Source organism: Cyprinus carpio, chromosome B5 (assembly GCF_018340385.1).
Source record: "Cyprinus carpio isolate SPL01 chromosome B5, ASM1834038v1, whole genome shotgun sequence".
Lineage (NCBI taxonomy): Eukaryota > Metazoa > Chordata > Actinopteri > Cypriniformes > Cyprinidae > Cyprinus > Cyprinus carpio.
Genome location: NC_056601.1, coordinates 19629386 through 19650835, shown reverse-complemented (window position 1 = coordinate 19650835; position 21450 = coordinate 19629386). Strand labels below are relative to the sequence as shown.

The 21450-nt window shown below is 35.4% G+C and overlaps 1 protein-coding gene across 1 annotated transcript in view; it reads right to left on the bottom strand.

Annotated features, from left to right (window-relative positions):
- LOC109053943 (retinoic acid receptor RXR-alpha-B-like) overlaps positions 1–11068 on the bottom strand; it is a 47144-nt gene extending 36076 nt beyond the window's left edge. Inside the window, exon 1 of the mRNA XM_042724772.1 lies at positions 9045–11068. Within this exon, the coding sequence (XP_042580706.1) occupies positions 9045–9075 (31 nt within the window). The 5' untranslated portion in view covers positions 9076–11068. The remainder of the gene's footprint in view (positions 1–9044) is intronic.
- Between the last annotated feature and the right edge of the window lie 10382 nt (positions 11069–21450).

Genomic DNA, 21450 nt, shown 5'->3' with positions numbered 1-21450 from the left:
GACACCTAGTCACACACACACACACACACACACACACACACACACTAAAGGCAAAATCTGCAGGCTCTCTTTATGAGACCACGGGATATTTGCTCCTTTCAAAGCCCTCATTTACGAGACCTTGATGAGAGGCCATGCCACGAAGAGCAGATTCTTTTTTTCAAGGTTTCCATCTCATCTCTAAGACAATCAAGCTCAAGGTCAAAGATCAAACCTGCAATTCAATTCATCATGAACGTCATAAAAATCTCTCTTTCAAAGGTTCTTGATTAGCTCCTTAGAAATGGGCTTGAGGGATGGACCACAGCACAGGCAGAAGTTGTTGCCTTGGCCATGTGATCATTAGACAACCTTCAAGTGCCTTTTGGTAGCCTTGAAAGTTGCATTAGAGATGCACAGAGGTTGAGGGGTTTCAGTTTAACACCTTCTTATCTTCTGTGTGATTGATTAGAATGTGTGATTTGATTATAGCATTTGCAAAGAGCTCTGGATACTAGTGCTAAAGATCAGTGGCTGGAGTTGACTGTCAGAATAATGAAGATCTGCCACATATGTGCTATTATTCACAACAATGCAACCAAAATATTTTTTTAAAGACACTAACACTGGGATAAGATGTAGTAATGACTGTCTGAGGCTGTTTTTAGCTTGTGCTGTGTCATATCCTGTCAGTAAATGGGAATGAGAATAACTTATTTGGCAATGCGGTTGAAATAGTCAAGATAGTATGCTGGAACAAAAGGTCTGATCCATAACCTTTCATGAGACGCTGCCAGGAAGAGACACAGAGATGTTACAATTGATGGAGAGAGAAGCAGTCTAAACTAAGAAAGGCTTTTAAAATAGCTGCAGAATTCCAACCATCCTCCTTATAGCTGCACACATAAACATAGACACAATCTTTACGAGACAGACAGGAAAAGCAGAGCTGTAGGAAAATGGGTCAATGACACAATAACATCTATGAAACACGTGCTTCTTAGTAATGATATTGTGTTATGTCTGTCTGTCTATCTATCTATCTATCTATCTATCTATCTATCTATCTATATACATATATATACTATCTATCTATATAACTAAATACATACACATACAGTATATATTTCAAAAATATTTACATGTATTTACATGTATATATTTACAATCATATAATTTATATTTTATATAAATATATTTAAAATATAAACAAATCATTTTTCTTAAATATATAAATGAGTGTGTGCATTTATATATACATAATAAATATACACAGTACACACACATATACTGTGTAAGAAAAAACTTATTTTGTATGTGATTAATCTAGATTAATCGTTTGACAGCACTAATATATATACATACACACACACACACACACATACATATAGTCATACCAGTAAAGCCGGTGATTAGCATGATATCACGTTCCTAATCGAATGCGATTCATCTGTGATTATGAACGCGATATTCCTTAGCTTGTCAGTGATCTATGGCTCTGTGTATTAAATGCCACTCCATCTGAAAGCATGTGATAGAGATTTACTACTAATCACAGAACTGGCTTTACTGACGAGATGCGAAATGACAATTTCAATATGCGCTTGTCAAATTATCTAATGGGAAGGATGATGGGAAGTCTGAAAATAAGGTTTTTAAACATTTCCAATTTCGAGTCACTGGTCGTAAAAAAAAATTCCTGAAAACTTGATCACTCAAATCCAGTTATGAGAGAGGAAATAGAAAAATAGGGAGAGAAAGTGAATTAAGTTGAACGAGAGAAGAGCTTTCAAACCAATGGCAAAAAACATCCAGCTTATTGAAATCTACTCCAATATTTTCATCAGCCCATTTTTTTATTTTTCCTATGGAAGGAACAGCGTAGACAGTTTATGGCTGATGGAGAGTCCTGTCAATTTATATCTCCATAGATACAGTACACCAGTCTGCCACTCAACAGCAATGGTTCAATGAAATTATGTGGAAAAATACTGTGGAGAGGCTTTTAATAATTGACGTCATCAATACAGAACAACAAATTCGGTCTAGAACATCTGACCGCTCACACTCAAAATAACCAGCATGCTTTTCTAGATATATGATTGGCTGGCTACAGGATGTGCCATCCTGTTTTTTTCAGTCTGCCTGCTTCGCTAGCAATGTGTAAAATATGAGGTCCATATATCCCTGGTGTAAGACACATGAGGGCCTGTGAGTTGAGTTCATTTGGAAAGTATGTTGGGTATACCAAGAATAAATTTTAGGAAATATTTGGCTTGCTTGCAATCATAACATTAATTATGTAGTGGGGAAGAATTATTTAGGGCAATTTGGAATACTCTGGTCTGGTCTGAGTATATAAGTCTGGTCTTTCAGTATCATCTCAGTGAGATTCTATGACATTTTACACACATGCAGCAAAGTGATTTAACATATCAAAATCCAATAAACAACTGATGAAAAGAAACAAGTCCCTGTCCTACATTTATTTATTTTTCAACATTCCATTACAATCTGTCCCTACTTCCTTTTAATCAAAGCGTTTTCAGCTTCAATTTAGTCTCAGTTACAATTACCTCTAATCTCTTGTAATACACTCCTTCATAAACATGCACACACTAGAGCCCTATTTATTCTATAGCAAATGGCTATTTGACATGAAAGCAGACAACTGTTATGCATTAATTAGCATGCGTTTTTGCATGTTCTCATCTCAGGAGCCGATTAGAGCCGTGTCTCCAGCAGGTAAATAGCCCCCCTTCCAGGCACACACATACACACAGACGCATCGCTCTCACATCCTGTTCCTCGCCTCCTCATTGTTCTCTTATGACTTCCTGCTGTACCAAATCACACACTCACCAATGTAAACAACTCGAAGGGAAAATAAACCTGGCGAGTGAAAAAAGTGTAAAAAGAAGACAGCGAACGCTTCATGTCCTGTCCTGCAGAACATGCCATCGGTTGCATCACTCAGAAAAGCTCTGACAGGAAAAATACAGAGAAAAGAATGATGGAATATCATATCATTCCATCAACATTATGTCATGATACTGTATCACGTTACAAAACAATTAAATCGGATGGGTCTGATGGCTTGGAAAATCATCTGACCGGAAGAAGGCAAAGGGTGAAAGGTTCATTCGTTCCTAAACATTCTTTAAAGTGCAACTTCACCCCAGAGACATCTAAATCAGCCTGGAAGGAAACGTACAAGCATAAAGGAGCCGAAAGAAATGTATAGCACAATTCAGTCTTATCTTTCACGCCCAAGGAAAAATCTACAATGATGTCATACACAAAACACACTCCAACCACACAGAAGTTGTGTTTTAAGCAAGGACGAGGAGGACAAAGCATCTCTCATTCTGTTAACACAATCATCTCAAATGAAATCAAAAAGCAATGACACGATTTCATTTGAAAGACGCAAAGCTATAGGGACTACAGCCATGTTGGGAATCACACATCCTAATTACACTCTAAAAACAGATTGTACTGAATGCATAATGGAAAATGTCTCCTACTGGAGAAAAGGTGGACAGATCGCAGTGCCCTTCAGGATCTGTTTTAATGAGTTTACTTGGGCAAGCTAATTAATTAGGCAAACCAGAATGTGTTTGGATTGAAGGTGAATTTGGGGTGTTCTAAAGGACTCCAGGTATTAGAGCTGGAATGAGATCCGGTCAGTTATGCACCTCCAGTTCTCTTCCAGAAAAAGAGTGTCACCCTTGGGGTGAACACATAGTACACACAAAAGAACATGCACTTTACACGTACATGAGAAGGTGTCATATGTCAAAGCCACACATCATTTTAAAATGAAGTGACACCTACAGCCACCACTGTTGAGAATACAGATTGCCAGTGCCATTCCATTTCTCTTAAAAACTAATATTAAGTACATAAAAAAGAACACTGATTTTAAAAAGGTACAGCATTTTTTAATACAATTTTCTTTTATCTGTTTAATGTAAAAATTGTATGAAGGGAAAACACATTGTTTTGTTCTTTTTAAATGGTTATGCAACAGCCATTGGATCAATCTAGCCACATGAGTCATGACTCAGTTATGTTATTAGGTACAAAATGAACCTGGCACATTTACACAGTCAACATTTGGTGCAATTACCAGTGCAGCACAGAAGTGGAGAGAAATAGTAGCCTACCACTGTTCAGTGCTGTTGTAATGACAGTCTTCTATGTTCTCTGACAGTGCAAAGTTTAATGAAAACTTAGGAAAGAATCTTGATCCTGGGAATATAAAAAAGGAGAATGTAAATCAAATCTTGTCCTCACTTTGGTAAAGTTGCAGATTTGTCTGACATTCTTCATTTATAATGAAAGTATGTCCTTTATAAGTGAGCATTAATGTAAACTTCAGTTTTAGAAGGACACATTTCAATAAAAAGGTATTACATTCATTTAATTTAGCACTTGGCATGTAAATGTAACAACAAGTATTTTAAACCACTGTTTGTTTAAAAAACAATACTTTGGTGTAAAATAAAAGTACATATATTTTACTAAATGAATCATTCAGAGTGAATCACACAATGCCACTTGAAAAAAAAATCATAAATCAGACATAACTGCTTCTCTCACACCATACAGAGCTAGAGAAGATGTCAATATTTTTTAGTGATGTCTGGTTATCACATAAAGTTATCTATGGCTCAGTGTAACTAAACTAAACTTAAACTGAAACAACAACTATTCAAAATCTCACTATACGTGCGAAAACATTCAATAAGTTTAAGTACTAAAAGTGAAATAAAAATAAAAAAGCTAAATAGAAGAGCTCAACAAAAATAACAATAATAATAAAAAATGACATAAGCATATAATAAAATTACTTAAACTATAATTTAAATGAAAACTGTAAAATAAAAGTTAATTCAAAATATTAATAAACATTATAATAAAATGTATATACTAAAATTACACCGCTATGGCTTTAAAAGACTTGAAATAGAATGAAGACGCCTGGACAACTTTTATGATACTTTTATGGTGTCATTTTTCAAGCTTGAAAGCTCCGGTCTCCATTTAATGCATTTTACATGAAAAGAGAGGCCAGTATTATTCAAAATCAGTATTTGCTTCTATCCCCCAGCAGACCCTTTAATATATATTCGGAGACTGTGTCATGAAATACATCAAGTTTATAATGAAAACTATAGAGGCAACCTCACATGAAAACTTGAAATGGGTTTATATTTGAGGTATTTGCATAGACATGAAGGGAAGGCAACCAAAAGTGTTGCATCAGCACTGAGCTTTCAAAGGGGTTTGAACAGCCTTCAGCATTCTCTAATGTCAGAAAAAGTGATTTAACAAACACATGTGGTGGCAGATGCTCATTACTATGATGGTAATAGAGCTAAAGACACATAGCGCAAGTGTGTCTCCTGTCAACAGAGCTCATGCGTGGAGCATGAAGGGGGACAGAAGCTCACGCTTGCATGGACATAACAATCTAAGCATAAAAATACTCCCAACATGCCCAGCAGGAACGATAATTTGTGTGACACCTGAGTTGCCATAACTAATCTGCATTTCATTCTTTACCTTTAGTCTGTGGATAAGCAGTTTTCCTTTAATTTTAAGGGACAGTTCGCCCAAATTGGGAAATTCTGTCATCAGTTGTCATTAACAACTGAAACATACTTCAGAATATCTTAACTTATGTTCCACAGAAGAAAGTCATAGAGGTTTGAAAACAACATGAGGGTAAGTAAATAATGACAGAATTTGTATTTTTGGGTGAACTGTCCCTTTAGATTAAAGCAAAAGTGTATTCAAGAAAACACCCTTAAACAGCCTTTTTGTATATTAAAGGTCGTAAAGTCTCTTTTCTTAAATAAATAGCAATGATTTAACTAATTATCAAAGATTAATAAAACAGAATCGCACTACAGGCGATTCTAAAACAAGCCAGTGACTCAGAGGAACTGAACTTCCTTTCAAACTGCCGTCTTCTCCAGGGTGCAAATTGGATCCGTCTGTCCCGTAGGGTGTAAGTGCAGCAAATAACACCTGTTTGAGTATCACATGAACAGTAGTTTGGGGGCCCCGTTACTGTTTAATGGAATTTTTTGGTGTGTATAATTTGCTGCTCTCATGGGAGAAGAAATGCAAGATCCATATCTCCATCAGATCTTATCTGAATTACTGACTGTTCTGCATTCGGCCTGTAACATATCCTTCAAAAGAGCTGGAGTGTGTACAGGACGAGGAGACGAAAAGAGCAGTGAAAGGCAAAAAGGGAGGAAAGGATACCTTAAGCAGACATAGTAGGTTTTTATGGACAGTATTTACAGTCAGTAGAGGTTTAAGTTACAATTTGTTCTGACTTGCACTTTGTAGAATATGCTGTCTGGAACAAAACACATAAACCAGATGAAAGCATTAAACCATATGCACAAGGGTGAGATTAACATAGCATAAGTGATGAAAAAAAAAGGGAGAGACGTTATTTTAATGTTTTTGAAAGTCTCTTATGCTCACCAAGGAATGAATACAATAAAAACAGTAATATTATAAAATATAATTACAACTTAAAATAGCTCTTTTTTAATATACAGTAGTCAACATTTAAAGTGGATCAAAAAATTTAAATCAAAGTTGTCCTAAGACAAGAACGCATTTTGGTGTCACAGGATCCTTCAGAAATCACTCAAAAATGCTGACTTGGTGCTCAAGAAATATATCTTAGTAATATCAATGTTGACAACAGTTATTTCTAAGAAATCGGTATTATTTTCAAAATTCTTTGATGTATAGAAAGTTTGAAAGAACAGCATTCATTTGAAATAGAAACATTTTGTAACCATGCCTATTATAATGTCTCTTTTGATTTAAAGGGGTCATATGATGTTGCTAAAAAGAACATTATTTTGTGTATTTGGGGTAAAGAAATGTGTTTATGTTGTTTAAGTTTCAAAATACACATTAATTCCAGTCCTCTGGCCTCCCAGCTCTGCATATTTTGCATGTCTCTCTTTGTTAACACACCTGATTCACACCTGCTACTCTACACTGCTCAAAACTCACGTTTGAATCATCAGTGGCAAATCCTTTACATATGGAAACGTACTTACAGACTGTGAGTCAGAACAGCCGGCATTGTAGTCTACTCTCCTAGGATCAGGAAACAGTCCTCCACAAAATGCTCTGCACACATCTGAATATTTGGGTTAAACTGTTCTGGAACAGTGTTGTAAAAACAACTTAACCACTAATTTCTCTTTTGGAAGACCAAGCAAAGTAGATTCGCTTTCACAATGAAACACACAGCGTCTCCGCAACATGGCAGCGGCGGCAACAGCGAGAATCAAAGTTACGCCTTCTTTCTTTGCGTGAACATCTGGGCGGCGTTATGCAAATCTTCCCACATCGTGACGTAGACATGTGGGTGGGGGGGGGTGTTAGAATGAGCCGTTTTAGGTAGGCGTGGTTGACTCTTAACTTTTATAAAGAATATCTCTTTGGGTTTGAGACTTTAGTCTTTGCAACTTTACAGATCTTCTATATGCACCAAGTGCTTGTAACACTCCAAAGAGAAAGGAAAAGTTGAAATCGCATCAAATGACCCCTTTAAGTTTAATGTGTCCTTGCTGATTAAAGTATTGGTATTATCATTGGTATTGTGTAATAATAAAGCAAAAAAACAACTGAATACATATCACTTTTTTGGGACGGCAAGAAAGCTTGGCATGTTACTTCTGCTTTGCTTACATACTGCTTGTGTGTGCAGCCTGAAACAGGCCTTACATACACTGCACTCAGCTCAGCCACAGACAGAGATCAGCTTGTAAATATCAGTGTCATGTGCACTAAAGAAGTTGACCTCAAAAGTTTGCACCTGGTAATTAGACAGCTGGACCTCTCATTAACTTGTCTGTTGCCACACGCAAAAACTAAGATAGACACAGACGTAAACATATTAGATAATTACACTGACGGTGACCTGTCCCTAGAAAATGTGCAACATTTAATTCAGACGAGTCTACAGTCTACACACACACACATCCTTCACACTCTAAATGGCATGGTACTTATGCTGCCATAAAGATGGAAAGTGGGGATGGAAGAGGTATTGTACATTCTTTAGATTCTCCGAATCCATTAAGTTAAACTGAATTGTCATGCATAAGGTCATGTGTAATCCCATTAACACCGCACCAGAGAAAAATGAACTTAACTGGCCTAAAACACTCTCTTAAAGAAGTTGTTAATGCCTGCTTTTTTCAGTTTGACTGAGGTTTGGTGCTGATGACATAATCCACCTTCATTAATCTTTTACAGATCAAATACACACACACACACACATGATCGTTTCCCTTCTTAGTAAGAACATTGTATAGGCTTTGTATAGATTGTATAGATTTTCTATCAGGTTTATGATATTTTCTATCAGCTAACCCAACCCCTAGTGAGTACATTTGGTGAATTAGCTAAACCAGTAAACCACACACACACACACACACACACACACACACACACACACACACACACACACACACACACACACACACACACACACACACACAGAGAGAGAGAGAGTCCAAAAGTCTTGAATCCTCTAGTGACAACACAATTATTTTATTTTATGAATCAGTCCATACAGAAAATTAAGGAAAAATTTTCATCACTGTTTTAGTGACTGGTTTGTCTTTCTTTTGCTTTAATTACAGAAGCACTCAGGCGGAACTCCACAAGGACTCACATATTCAATGCCACAAAAAAGCCTCACCAATCTGATTTTTTTTGTACAGTTCTGAGGGTTTTTGTTGTTGTTGTTTACAGAACTGCAAGATAAAAACTCAGAATTGAGAGATATCTAAATTGTGAAATATAAACCCACGATTGCTAGAAAATTGTGATATATAAAGTTGCAATTACCTTTTTTAGTTTTTTATTCAGAATTGGAAACAGAACTGTCAGATACAAGCTCATGCATAATCTTTTTCTCAAAAAAGTCTGAATTATAAAATAGGCTATACAGAATTACACACTTATGAGAAAAAAGTCTGAATTGTGAGATAAAAAGTCACAATTACCTTTTTTTTGTGTGGCAAAAACAGCTTCCATAGTATTTATTCAACTTCATAATGTTTCTTCATTTTTAATGTTTCAAAATCCTTAACTCTAACTTAACTTTATTTCTAGGTTAAAAATGAAAAAAAAAAAAAAAAAAAAAAAAAACAGATTTTTAATGTGGTCGCAGACTTTGGTGCCCACTGTTACACAGTAAACATACTCTAAATGTATGCAACCAAACAAGATCCACAGTACAAGGTGCAGAGTTGCCTTTATCACGGAGCCATGCATACACTGCATAGAGCAAATGATTAACAGGGCAGCAGATCAAATATACCCCCTCTGGCATCACTCATCACTTTCAAAAGGCTTTAAGAGCTGATGCTTAAATTGCAACAGTTTGTACAACAGTGAAACAAGAGATCTAAACACTCGCTCCCCCTCCAAAGTGTGTGTATCACCTGACACTTCAGACAAACTTTCTCAAGTGCAGTTTGGCCTTCTGTGTAATTCTGTCTAGAAACAGCCCACACTGCTTCTGATTTGGACACAGACAGTAGCTGGAGGGTGTCTGAGAGACGCTGTCACTTTAAGCAATTAACTTTCCTTTAAAGCCGCTCTTATAAAACTGACAGCTGCAGACATTCACAAAGGACCAATCACCTCTTCAGAAACACAAAACTGCTCTGCCATAAACCAAACTGGTTCTCTTTTATTGGGGTGGTCCGGCATCCCATATACACCCCCCTCACTACCACAGACGGGACTTCTTACAATGGGACCCTCTATTTCTTAATAATGCTCATGGACTTGGGACGCTCCAGGGAAAGGTTGTGGCCCCCAGAGACCTATAGAGAGCAAACATTTAAAATGCCAGTAAAGTTGTGCACATTAAGCCTAAAAACTCACTGTTTACAGTGGGATTCCAACATGCAGAAGGAATGCATAAATAGGTGGCTTGGAAAATGAATATTGTTGCAATACAATTTCAGTGCAAGTTTACACAACAAGCTCTGTACCATCACATATGTCATGAGTTATTACTTTCTAAATCTTAGTGGCTACAGTCAAACTATGATTTTCCAATCATGCACACGTCATCTCATTTGAGAGACAGAGAGTTAAAAGAGGCTGAGGTGGTGTAGGAGAAGCTCAGGTAAGAACAGACTACTAATGCACTCTATCACGATGCAGCACATAATTACCAAACAAACCGAAGAAAATAAAGACCTTGATAAATCTGAGAGATCTAGTTAAATTTTCAATTCTCATCTGGACTCGTAGCTTGGTGTACCAGCCTTTGAAGTGGTTGAGATAACTACTGAAGTGTGCTGGCATTGATTTGTTGAGCTTTTATGGCAAGCCATTTTAACATTTATTTCTTTAAATGGACTACTTTTATATTACTGATAGTGTAAATACACAAATAAGTTCTGAGTAATATTAATTAACAACCTTACAACCTTACTATAGAATTGTGGTTATGGTTTGGTTTAAGCTTAGTTGCTTTTAATTATGCATAATTTCATGTTATTACTATAGTAAATACATGTAAATAATGTGTTTGCCAGGAGTTTTAATGATGATACATTTTGCCATTGTAAAGACTCTAAGTTTATCCCTCACAGGCTAGTTTTCATTCCTGTTAAATTCAATATGGCATCTAATTTGATTAAGGTCAACAGTACTTTTTCCTTTGCTAGTCCTATGTTACTAGTCACTACTCCCCTTAGTGCAAAGTAACTTGTTGTCATTTTGCCAATGAATTCTAATGGGATCTGTAGTTCAGATATAAACTGTTCACTTCTGACTAATAGCCATATTTATTCCATTATAAATAAGCATTATTTGTAACTATTCAAATAGCACCTATCTATTTCAGCTTTATTAGTACTTATTTATTAGATTTTAGAACTTCTCCACAAGACACTAGTATTTATCCCATTTGCTACAATAGAAATTATCCCACTAAGTTGCTTTTTTACTTCCTATATGTGAAGACTAGTCAGAATTGCTACTTTGTGGTCACTTTATAGTAAGATTCAAATATGACCAGTAACAACAAGAATACAAAGTAAGTTAATAAATAGGTAGAAGTGTCTATTAAATTAGTACTAAGAAAACTGGAATGGAAAAATACAATAATAATCATTTGAAAAGTTAGAAGTGGGTTCCTAGCACCAGATAAATTACTAGTAAAATTGCAATAGTGATGCTAACCTATAACAACTGGAATACACACTAGTCTAAAGTGAGTATATTCCCACTGAATTAAATGACAAAAAAACTACTTATTACCAGTAACAATTAAATAGTAGTTGTTACTGTTAATATAGTGACTGCAGTCAAATAAATAATTAAACGAATAAAAAGGTACTAGAGACGTAGAAAGAAATGTTCGTTTACAGAAATAATTGTTGAAACAGCTTTCCATAAGCGTTTAGAGTGATAAATGTGACAGCGCACAACTGAAGAATGAGCGCGCTTCAATAAACTGTTAACATTAACTGTTTGACTGAAGTCATCGAGTCTGCACTTCATGAATTATTAGTCACACACCCTAACTGACCTAATAACACTTATCTTATTAGTATAGTAATGATAACATAGCCTATACATCATAGCCTATAAACTTACATGACAATCTCGCTCATCATCATTTTATTAACTCTACTAGCTCGCTTGCTTGTTACTTCCATTTCATTCCCATTACCTGACCACGAAAAATGTAGAAATGCTATTATTTTGAGGACAACATGTTTAAGGCATTAACGTTAACACACAGAGTTTCTATTCGTTCAGCACTTCTGAGCAGAAACTGGTAGATGTCTGTACCTCTGCGTGACATTAGTTAACATAATAGAAACCATATTTCCCTAGAGTCCAACTCACCTAGAGACAAGAATGGTTTGGTTTCCATATTAGCGCATGCCAGCTATGTTTCTTGCAGATAAAGATTTATTTTCCCCAGTGGGCACGCTATAAGATCCAGTAGGAAACGTCGTCAGAATGTAGCCAGAGATCCGCTGTCAAAATCCACTTATTATAACTAAAGTATCTAGCCTACTTCTATCGGCTCCATCCAGTTTGTAACTCCGCGAGAGCGCTCGCTCACTCACTCCCAGTATTCCTTCAGCGATCAAGCACTGCCTCACCATAGGGACCCTACCGAGGGGGACTCTGACCACCTGAACTTTTGGATCGACAAGCCACTTTTACTTTTTTCAGTGTGGTGCTGGTACTCTTGCAAACACCCCCTTCAGACTATAAGATAATTCCATTAAAATATGTATTTAGCGATATTTATAGACCCGCTGGCATGGCTAGAGCCCTTATTCGTTTTAGACGTCATATTCAACTGAATGAAAACGAGGTTATGAGGGATAAACTTACTGTTTATACAATGGCACACATTTTTTTTTTTTTTTAATATAACAGCGGTCATTTGTAATTTGCATGTGCAAAACTTCCGGTGTCATTCAATTCCAGATATTTTAGCTGTACAAAAACAGTCCGTTTTGATGCTTGACATTGCAAACTGGTAGGCTATTTCTTATGAAATGCTTTTTTATTTATTATCATATTCATAAACAAATTGGTTTTTCGTGAAAATAGTTTTACCATTTACTGCCTTTGTTGTTCTTAGTTTTTTAATGGCTAATGAATTGAAAGTCTTCTGTATTGCAAAATAGGGTGGATAAAGGTCCTAGATTATGTAATTTTCGACAACTATTATTTAGTTTATCTTGGAGAGAAATTAAAACAATCCAGTTTTACACTGAATAAAATTTATCCAGACTATTTTCTCTTTCTTGTTTGTACAGAACAATAATAAGTACATAACACTGCAACTATGTAAAATATAATCAATAATTCGACTACAATTGAGTAAAAAAAGTGAACAGCAAGGAAGGGGTTACACTCGAAAACATCAAGAGTGTAAAATGGATACATCCACTCATACACACTTACTTACACACACTCCGAGACACACACATACAGAATTATACATCAAATGAATTGGTACGGCTATAACCATATAGCCAAAATAAGTCAGAAGACTGAAATATGAGGCAAAAATCAGATCAGACCCAGAAGAATTGAGCTCTGATAAAGCATTCCTGTTAATTTTTGTTACGTTTTTATAGAATTTTAATGTTTTGTGTAACAAAATGCTTTCTGTGTTCAGGTTTGAATGTAGTAATAATAATGCAAAAACCTACATTTCAAATCAATGTTTAAAACAACAACAACAACAACAACAACAACAACAACAAAAAAATAAACCTTGACAAAAAGTAGTCTTTGAGAATGCCTTAATATACATTTAAATCCACAACCTAATAAAAGTAAACAATTATGTATAATTTATTTTTTTATTTTTTTTATTTTTTTGCTCTCACCAGGAGGTGCTATTCTGCCTTCAAAAATTGGATTTTAAAGACCTTGTCTCTATTTTAATCTGAAATACTGTATTAATTGAAAAATAAATTTTAAAAAATTAGAAAAAGTTTGAACTATTTTCAATGGGGAAAATTGATCATAATTATTACATAAATATGAATAAGTACCATAAAATTCTCTCAAAATACAAAAGAAAAAAAAAATATTGAACAAAAATATATTAGATTGATTTAACTGAAGAAAAAAAAAGTTACATTTCAGGTGTCCCGTCACTTTTGACCATGAGGACCATAAGTGGGACTCCCAAATGAGGAGCGCACAAGGTTAAATGAATATGCATAGGTTAATATAGATTGAGGGTTTACTCAATGCAAAGGGGGAATTCATTATAATGTGAGGTGCAGATACTTTCTAACAGCTATATAATAATAATATAATCTTCATGGCAGGGTATATTAAAACCTGACATAAATTGACAGTTGGCTATTAAGAGAAATATTAAAAAAAAGTGTGGTTGCAAAGTGAAAGACAGTATCTTTAAAGGTTCTGTGATAAGAATGAATCAATGTATAAATGCATCTGCATGTATATGTAAATACTTAGATTCTTTATGTTCAGTAAGTCCTTTTTTTTAAAACCTGAACAGAGCAACTGGGATCTTTGAAACTGATTATCAAGTTGCTCATACTCATGTAATCTCTTCATGCAGGTCAATGTCATGAGCTTCCTTTGTGAAGGAGCTCTATAGATAGATGGTATTTAAAGTTGTAATTAGCTGTGTGATCAGGTTTGATGTTTGTTTAAATTACTTGAATTTTCTATCCTGTTGGTCCAAATTATACTGCACTATTTCAATGCAAACTTGACACCTCTCCAATAGTGCTTGTCTGAGCAAATAAAATGCTGCCTCAGATCTAACTAAATTGTAAGTTTAGAGGTCGAATAGCTTTTCAAAGCAAATGGCACAGTTCAGCTTCTGAGTTCTAGCTATACGGCAACTCATAGTTGTAAAAACGGATGAGGAGTGAGTCATAGGTTACAATAACAGCTGGTGAGATTAGGAGAGCATACTCACTTTTCAAACAGCATCTTACTCAGAAGAGACCAAAATGGCTTTTCAAGAATGATTGCAATTGTTGCTCAGTTCAAGCTCCCTTATGGAGAAAATGTATCCAGCATAATAAATCTAAATGTGGTTCATTTTTAATATTTGCTCACCTTCATGTTGTTCCAAACTTGTATGAGCTTCTTTCTCCTGTTGAGCACAAAATATATATTTTGACGAATGTAGGTAACCAAACAGTTTATGGTAGCCACTGATGTCAATAGTATGGAAAAAATATGTGACCCTGGAGCATGGAATTAGTTTTTATTTGTGTGGGTATATTTGTAGCAATAGACAACAATACATTGTATGGGTCAAATTTATCGATTTTTCTTTTATGCCAAAAATCATTAGGATATTACGTAACGATCATGTCCCATGCGGACAATTTGTAAATTTCCTACCCTAAATATATCAAAACTTCATTTTTGATTTGTAATATGCCTTGCTAAGATTTTCATTTGGACAACTTTAAAGGCAATTTTCTCAATATTTAGATTTTTTTGCACTCTTAGATTTTAAAATAGTTGTATCTCGGCCAAATATTGTCCTATCCTAACAAACCATACATCAATGGAAAGCCTATTTATTCAGGTTTCAGGAGATGTATAAATCTCAATTTCAAAAAATTGACCCTTATGACTGGTTTGTGGTCCATGGTCTACCAAGTCAAAGGTGACAGCAATTCTTCTTTTGTGTTCAACAGAAGAGAGAGAAACCCATATGGGTTTGGAACAACTTGAGGGTGAGAAAATAATGACAGAATTTTCACTTTTGGGTGAACTATCCCTTTAAATACTTATATAATTCATTAAAATCTACTCTTTTACACTTAAACTAAACATGTTTTTCTGTTCTTGCTATTTTTCTACAAGAATGTTAAACTGTTTAAAGTGTTTCTTTAAACTGCCATAATTTCATCTAGTTTCAGGGGGGAAAATGAAGCAAGCTCAGGGTTCTCTTATTCCTGTGTGTATGACAGTAGAACTGAGTTTGGTCACTGGAAGTCTTAGGTTCACATTCCTCACTATCGATCAGGAGCTAGAAACAGCCCTGAGGTCAGTCTTTCCTGTTAACTTCAATACTCATACAGGGGGAAAAAGAGATAAAAATAAGAGAGAGACAGAAAGGCTTATAAATAATAATAAAATAAACAAAAATAAAGGATAACAAATAAAATAAAGAAAATATATAAATAAATAAATAAACAAATAAATAAATAAATAAATAAATAAAATTACATTAATGATTTTTTTAATATTATTTATAAAGAAAAAAAAAACATAGAGAGGGAGAGAGATAAAAGATTGCTTTCCTAGCCTATTTTTCACTTGGCTGTTACAGGTTTTGTAATTACTCTGTCAGAATAAGTCTATACTCTCAGAAACTATGCTTTCCTATAGAGATTTACTAACAGTGATGGTGCAGGCCAACAAACAGCACTGCTGAAATGAGCACACCACACCCCTCAAAACAGTGGTATTATCAAGGGATAGTGATAGAAAACCAAAATCCTTGTGCAGTGTGACTTTCTCAGGGAGACAAATTGAGATGTGTCTGACTGACTGATCTCTTAAGGATCAACGCCAAGTGCAGGGGCTCAGTGGCAGGAGTGATTTACTGTGTCTCACTCTCTCCGCTGGTCAGCCACTGTGGAGGAAAGAGAGGGGCAATCAGCCTAGTCATAAATCTCTACACTTCCTCCCACCATCACCAGTTCAAGAGAAATACCCCCAACCCCCTCGTACACAGCCCATTAAACCTGTGTGCCCCCGGACACACACACAAACACACACAAACACACACACACACACACACTTAGACAATCCACTGAAGTCCAACACAGCAGCAAGTAATCAGTCATTTCATGTCTCTTTGATGCATCCATCATGAGAGTTCTGGAAAAAAAGTGTAATGAACTAAATATAAAAATGTTTGGACTGCTGAACGTATGAAAGCATTTCAGAAAAGGCCGAAATTAAAGGAATAGCTCATGGAAAAAGAAACATTCTGTAATTATTTATTTATCCTCATGTTATTTCAAACCCATATGCAGTTAGTTTTCCTAATGTACATAAAGTAGCATTTCAAGAAGACTTGGGATATAACTTAAGTCACAGAGGGTACGAATCAAACCTTTATGGTTTTTTTTTTTTTTTTTTTTTTTTTTGTTTTTTTTTTTTGGAAAGAAGAAAGTGTTTATATTTATTAAAATGTCCCATTTTTATAAAAAACTTTCTCATTTTCTTTTAGTTTAAATTAATGAACTAAAATAACTACAACTAAAACAAAAATGTGTGTGTGTGTGTGTGTGTGTGTGTGTGTAATCAACAAAGTTATTAAAATATTATTTTAAACAACTTAAACTTTATTATTACAAAATGCTTGACAATAGAAAAAAAACTCATTCAAACTATATAAAATACTATTATCTCGATAATAAAAATGATATTTTTTTAAATATAATATAAAATATGCTGATTCTGTGCTCAAGAAACATTTCTTATTATCAGTAAAAACAGTTGTGCTGCTTAATATTTTTTCTGAGAACTATGATGAACTATGAACAAGATTCTTTGATGAATTTTACGTAACATTACAAATGTCTTCATGGACAGTTTTGATCAATTTAATGCATCCTTGCTGAATAACAGTACTAATAAACAAAAAAAAAAACAAAAAAAAAACATTGCATTTACATTTTGTATACTATTTCTAAATGTTATTTTAAATTTTTTAGCTCAAGTATTCCTTAAACTTTAGGCTTAAAGTTATGTCTGACCATATCCATCTCTCAGCTAGATTACCAGATCTTTTTTTCTTGCTTCAACAAATGCTACAAGATTCATGTTTTATTCAAAACTCACATCCAAAATTGACAAGGGGTGTGTATTTGCCAGCAGAGCACAACACAAAGTGAAACGAAAATACATAGTCCTGAAATACATTGTTCAAAGCGCTGAGGCCCAGTTCCACTGTATGAGCTTCAGTATGAGTCGAAAGATTTACTGCTGTGAAAAATGAGTAAGTGAAGTGTGGCTGACTTCTCCATAGCCCTAGATACTTGGCACACTCTCTCCCTGTTTGCATCTCCACCAGTGTATCCAGATGGTCAACTCACTATGAAACTCCCTGGGCTAGCTACACCATGCAGCCTGCATATTATTTATCAATAACTGCCGTCCTATCAGGTGCTGGGACACCAAGAGCACTCAGCGGTTAGGAGACAGTAGGGGGCAAACATGTAAACACACACACATATGCACACAGACAAGTGTGCATGAGTGCGGACCCACACACACACATACACAACCACAGGCTCCTACGCTGACCCAACATCTGCTTTTCATTAGCATCCAGCACACACACGCTCCCTCTCTGTCTCCCGCTCACTTGCTCGCTCTATATACATTCACAACAACAGCCTGCTGTTGCTCAAAGAGCTGTCAACAGTTAGGACTTTCTCAAGATGTAAAAGGCAAAGAGAGAGAGAGTGAGAGAAAGAGAGACAGAGGGACAGAGGCAAACAAAAGGGCACCATATGGAGAGGGTGCTTAGAAAACCACCTGGCTCTATGATATGAGTGCCAAGTCTGTAATGTGAACGACCTGTCCTTAAATACTTAAGGTACAGATGCGACCAGTGGGTGAGACTCACCTTAAACTCTCTTAACCAATGTAAAGAGCCAACAATGATAATAAATGTTGGAAAAATTATGACAAACTGAGCTCTAAAATGTATTTGGACACACTTAAAAATCACCAAACAAAATCTAAACCAAGTGGAATTTATTTTACAGAAATACAGCACAAACACTTTCAAGCTTTTCAGCATAAAAGAAGTTTGTTAGATTTAAAATGATAAAACTTTTCAAAACTGATATAAAATGTATTGTTACACTTCTGATTGTCAAACATTTGTGGATCATGTTTATAATTAATGTGATGAACTACATCTGCTTGAACTTGAAGACAACTATCTTTATACATCCACTAAAATTTATGAAACCAGAATGTATTAGAAGGAGAGTTATTATATTTTGACTAAAACTAAAACCATGCTTTTTTAAAATAACAAAACTTCACCTAACAATAGAAAAATGAAAACGAATTAAAAAATATTAATAGAAAATAAAATAGTATCTCAGCAACACTAAAATAACACTGATTGCAAAAATAGGTTTGATATTTTATATCTAACACAGTCAAATTTATGAGCATCTTAAGTGTCTGAATGTTTTGGTGCTGCTGTATAGACTGTATTTACTGACTTACATATATTTTATTGTTTTTTTCTTCATTTTTAATTTATGGAAGAGATTTGAATAAAAAAAATGCATTTATTGTCCTTGTTTACCACATTCTTACATTTATTATTTAAAGCTTTCCCAAGCCCACGGTTGATTTACAGCTGCTTATAGTATGTTGGCCATCACAGGCTCCCCTAGATGGCCCCTCACACTGAGACTCTGCCATTTTGTAATGGTGTGGAGAGGCTACAGTCAGGCGAACTTCACTAGAGAGTGGGTCAGAGTCAGGTCAACTCACAGGCACTCTACCATCATCAGGCCAAGAGTCTGGTGTAACCCCTCACCCTTACATGCCCCCTCCAATGAACATGCTCATTAGACTCAGTTGGAGCCATTTGGAGCTCAACAGTGGACTCCTGGTGCAGTCTGCTGCTTAAGTGATGGTGTAACTCTAAGTACATTTGGATGAACATCTGTATTTTTAAACTTGAAAAGAAAAATTCAAATGTGATGGGTGCAGTTATGAAGGATCTCTTCATTAATTCTTCATTAATGGTCTGGATCAACACAGCCTGAATGTGAACTGCAATTTGTTACATTATATTTAAATTTAGTTGTGATATGCTATTGTTTTTCAATAATATTCTCTATCAATATTTTGTGACACTTCTGAACTATTGAAATATCTCCTTAATCTCCCTGATTTCTTTCTGAAATAATTGCTTTAAAGGAATAGGTCATCCAAAAAATTAAAATTTGCTGAAGATTTACCCTCAGGCCAACTAAGATGGAGATGAGTTTGTTTCTTCATCTGAACAGATTTGGATAAATTTAGCATTACATCACCCCTCTACAGTGAATAGGAGCCATCAGAATGAGAGTCAAAACATCTGACATTAATTGATGGACTGGAGTCATGTGGATTACTTGTACTTATTTTGATGTCATTCTGTCATGATCTCATTCTGACGGCACCCATTCACTGCACTGCACCCAAGATCCATTGCTGAGTAAGTGATGTAATGTTAAATTTCTCCAAATATGTTGGGATGAAGAAACAGCCTAATCTAAGTACATTTCCAGCAAATGTTCATTTTTGGATGAACTATTTCTTGAAATGTATGTAAAATACAATGACATTCATACATTTTAAAGTGTCCAAAACATCTGTTTAGTATATAGTCTTTGCTGAAAAAAGAAAAAGATTGGACATTTCTTCTCAGCTTTCTCTATAATGAAGGACATTTAATGAAGATATTCATTGTATAGAAAGCCTATAGCCTTCTGCCTTGCCTCTGTTGTTTTTTCCAGAATACTGCCATTGTGTTTTTTTTTCTACTGCGGTATCACTTCTACTGTGAGTGAAATATAAAAAGAGTGTTCAGATTCCTCAAGCCCAAAAATAAAAAGGAAAGCAAGGGGGTGAGTTTTTGGTAGATTTGTGATGGCACACTGATTAAAGAGAGTGGTGGTAAACTGGTGGTGGTTGAGGAGAGACCCCTCGAGATTGTAAAGCGCTTTGGGTGTACAAAAATACACAATAAAGCGCTATATAAATGCATCATTCATTCATTCATTCATTCATAAAGAATTACACCCTTGGCATTTGAAGGCTTTTTTATGCTAATAGCCATCCTATGTAAATGTAAATATACTGTATAAACAATATTTAACATAGTTTCAATGTGGTAATTCATGAGATATACAGTTAGGGGTTGCAATGAACTTGACTTGTTTTATTTTTTGAGAAAATTCTGCTGTTCATCCAAACAATGCCATCCTATTTGTCAGTGATGACAATAAACTATACAATGAGAGTGTCTTCTCTCTCACACTTCCTCTTCCCAAAATAAATGTGTGCCCAAATAATGTTCCCTATGATAAATGATCAGAAGCACAGATGCCATGATTATAAGTTTGCCATATATCTCTGGAGATGCACAATTTCAAAGTCATCCACCACAGCGGAAATCACAGCCTAGCACTTCTGGCAAACTGCACACACACACACACACACACACACACACACACACACACACACACACACACACACACACACACACACACACACACACACACACACACACACACACACACACTTCTGCTCTTACATGCACTTTTTCTGAAATATGACTGATCAAAAATATAAATAGAGGCCAGTCCTTTTATTAACCAAGCAGAACAGTCCAATATAGAATATGTTTTACAATTTCTAAATTTAGGAAGTGCAAAAATGCTCAGTGTGAAACTCAGTCAAATTTGGCTCCTTGTAACTATCATAGACTCACACATCCCTAGTATGTGAGGAAGTGTGTCTGTACAAATTGTGCTTTGTAACAGAGTGATCATCCTTACGTGAGAGACACAGATGCCATTAAATGAGTGTGACTGTCACTGCAGCACTGCTGCTGTTGCTTAGGATGACACTTCTGCTTCCCTTTTACACCCCACACACATCACCACTCACCCAGATCCCAACGTTAATGCAGCTCAGAATAACACACATCATGACGTCATCACTCTGATCACATGACTTTTGTGTCTGTCTGGCATGTGGGACTCAAATGCTTTGGAAAAATGAAACCTGATGAGAAGAATCAAATGTCATCACAATATGATAAAGGAGAAGCACATGGGCAAAAACATACATTGCATTGGCTGTAATCTA